This window comes from Stegastes partitus, unplaced genomic scaffold (assembly GCF_000690725.1).
Source record: "Stegastes partitus isolate 25-593 unplaced genomic scaffold, Stegastes_partitus-1.0.2 Scaffold1358, whole genome shotgun sequence".
Classification (NCBI taxonomy): Eukaryota; Metazoa; Chordata; class Actinopteri; family Pomacentridae; genus Stegastes; species Stegastes partitus.
The window spans coordinates 77625-81029 of record NW_007579089.1 but is presented as its reverse complement, the minus strand read 5'-3'; the positions used below and the strand labels follow the sequence as shown (position 1 = coordinate 81029).

Below are 3405 nucleotides of genomic sequence, written 5' to 3'. Positions count from 1 at the left end.
ACACACACACACACACACACACACGATGGACGATACTGACGCAGTGGAAACACGGCAGTCACAGAGAAACACGGCCAACATGCCAAAAACACGTAGAAAGGAGTCCGCTGGTTGTGAAAGTGGATCTTTGTGAATGACTTCCTTCTGCGTGTCTCTGCAGGCTGGACCACGGAGGAGAGCGCTGGCTGAGGCCCGGTCTGAGGAAATGTCAGTGTTCAGGTGTCGGTCCGCTTTAAGCCCACAGTTCTGTCCTGTTGTTGTTCTGGACTTTGATCAGCTGTTTGAACGCTAATCCATGTTAGTGTGAGCCCTGACTAACGTTAAGTAGGTGATGAACATGTAAACATGTGGACCAGTCACTAGGTTCAGTAGGAGCACAATGAAAACTGGGATGAGTGCAGAATGAAATAGCTGGAGGCCGGAGATACGCAAAAATAATGGTTGTTAATGGTAGGAAAAATTAAGGAAAATAAAACATTTACAATTTAATGTCAATAACAACAATAACAACAAGCCAGCAAAAGGAAAAAACAAAAGCCCGTCCCTGAGCTTAGTGTTTGTCTGTTTTCTTAGTCGTTAGTCAAGTCAAAGTTCTTTCATAGTTCAGTTCTTTTCCTCTGTCGGTGTGAGTTGTCACCACTTTGCTGGTTAACACGTGAGGATCTTCAGATGAGAGTTGGGTTCAGTTCTGGGCACCGGCTCACCATCTCCATCCGGAGAACATCAGGTATCCAGGAGTCCGATTCAGAGTTTTCTTAACCATCAGAAACAACCTAGCCTGCACAACAACTATGGTATTATTGTATACAGCTAAATATTCCTCCTCTCACACAGCTAGAGCTTAGTTTCTATCCTCCTTTTCTCACATCATTTAGAAACAAACAATATTATTTTACATGCATGTTTTTCTTCACTCAAAGCATCTTTTGTTTCACATGAAATAACTTCTAAATTCACAGAACAAATGAATTTCTGCTTTTATCTGTTTTTAAACTAACCATGAAATTATGATTAATCATCTCTGATCAATGAAATGATTGATTTTTAACCCATCTTTCAGGTTTTGTAAATCATAGCATGAAATACAATAATGCTTCCTCAGCATTACTCAGGATTTCTATGAGCGTTCACATAGTAACCAATAAAAATGTGCATTTAACATGAAATAAACATTACATTTGACCAAGAAACGGTGGAAAATAATTAAAGAATGCTTCATTACAGAATTAAGAACTCAAATTTCACTTCACAGAACCACACATCAACCAGAAATAGCATCTCCAGGACTTTTACACAATAACGTTTCACCCGCGATTAGCATTAGCATGAGCTAACCTCAACATGGAGCACCTTTTCTCTCTACAGGGTTTCAACTCACCTGGATGACGTTTCAGCTCGAGCACCGTCAGCGACCTACTCACAGCCGCTCGAGCTCGTGCTCAAGAGTGCAAAAGACCGCGAAACTAATGCGCGTTTCAGCCCGCAGCTTTGGAGGCGGGACTAACATTAGTCTGAACAAATGAGAAGGTCATTGTCACACAACGTGACCATGAAAACAGGAAACAAAGCGAGGGAGAGAGGAAGACATTTCCTCCTTTCAAAATAAACCTTTTTTCAAAATAAAACTCTACAACATTCTACAAATAAAAGGAAGAGAAAAAGTCATTTTCTCTACTTGGCTACATTAGCCAACATTTCTAGCTGTGAGCCCAACCTTTAGCTCAGATCATCACACAGTCCAAGCGGACTACGGATTAGATAACTAGAGACTGAAACATGAGCTGTTTGTTGATGTTCACACCTGTCCAGGTGGTTTCTGTTCCTCTGCGCCGACCAGGCAGCACACGGTCACGTAGCTAAAGCGGATCTGTGCAGCCGAGTGAAGGTTTAAACGCTGTCGTGTCTCCACAGACGCCTGTGAACTCAAACTGGACCCGAACACAGCGGGCGGAAACCTGCGGCTGTCTGACGGCGGCGACGGGGCGGCGTGGGTGGACCAGGAGCAGCCGTACCCGGATCACCCGGACCGGTTCAAGCCCTGGAGCCAGCTGCTGTGTACAACTGGTGTCACTGGGCGCTGTTACTGGGAGGTGGAGTGGGACGGCTGGGTTTATGTGGCGGTGAGTTACAGAGGAATCCGGCGGAGAGGACCCAGCCGCGACTGCTGGTTCGGATTCAACGACCAGTCGTGGAGTCTGAGGTGTTCCGGCGAGGGTTTCTTTGCGTGGCACAATGACTCGAGGACGGAGCTGCCCTCGGCCCCGGTGTCCCACAGAGTGGCTGTTTATGTGGACCATCCTGCCGGAACCGTGTCCTTCTACAGAGTCTCTGACTGTCTGACCCACCTCCACACCTTCAGCTCCACCTTCACCGGGCCTCTGTACGCCGGCTTCAGGATAACAGGCGACTCCTCGGTGTCGCTGTGTTCGCTGTAGGACGAGGAGCTGAGCAGCGACGCTTCTGTGTGTCGCTGACAAGGTCAAGACATGCAAACTCTCACTGACACTGAAGCTGTGCTCATTTTGAGATGTGTTCACGCAAACACTCCAGGAACGAGTGTTTCTAATAAGATGTCCATAAGTCAGTGGAACGACCCGGGTTCTCCACTGATTAGAACTTCTGTACTCATGTAGAACTGCTGCTCATAGAAAGTTTGTTTTCGTCTTGTTTCTTTAAAAAGGAGGTTCATGGGCCGCCGGTACAGCTCAGCTGGTTGAGCCGGCGACCCGTGTACCGGGCCTGTAGTCCCCGACGCAGCGGCCGTGGGTTCGGATCCAGCCCATGGCCATTTGCTGCAGGTCCCTCCTCCATTCTTCTCCCCACTTTCCTCTCTCTCTACTGTCCTGTCAAATAAAGGCCAAAAAAAAACTTTATTAAAAAAAAGAGGTTCATTTAAAGACACGCTGAGCTCGCCTACATGTCTGATCTTCTGGAAACACGACTAAACCTGCTGTCTATAAATAAACCTACAGAAATGTTAACATCTGGTTCAGTCTGTCCATGTTCTCCTCAGTCGGGTTCTTCTGGTTCCGTCCACCAGCTTCTGGTCCATCTCTGACTCCTCTGGACAGAACCGCTGCAGTTCAACTAAACTTGTCGTCTTTGTGACTCAGACTTGTTCCTTCATCAGTCCACAGGTTCTGGATGGTTCCAGTCAGGACTTTGGGGAGACCAGTCTAGAACCTTCATTCCAGCCTGATGGAACCATTTCTTCACCACTTTGATGTGTGTTTGGGCTCATTGTCTGGTTGGAACATCCAACTGTGTCCAAGATCAACCTTCTGCTGATGGTTTCAGGTTCTGCTGAACAACCTGGAGGTGGTCCTCCTTCTTCATGGTTCCACTGACTTTGTGTGAAGCTCCAGGTCCACTGGCAGCAGAACAGAACCAGAGCATGATGCTGCC

The 3405-nt window shown here is 47.0% G+C and overlaps 1 protein-coding gene across 1 annotated transcript in view; it reads left to right on the top strand.

The window, feature by feature from the left end:
* Window positions 1-2817, top strand: part of LOC103369990 (NACHT, LRR and PYD domains-containing protein 3-like) — an 8671-nt gene extending 5854 nt beyond the window's left edge. The window contains exons 6-7 of the mRNA XM_008298885.1: window positions 161-207; window positions 1912-2817. Of these exons, the coding sequence (XP_008297107.1) occupies window positions 161-207; window positions 1912-2435 (571 nt within the window). The 3' untranslated portion in view covers window positions 2436-2817. The remainder of the gene's footprint in view (window positions 1-160; window positions 208-1911) is intronic.
* Window positions 2818-3405: the final 588 nt, after the last annotated feature.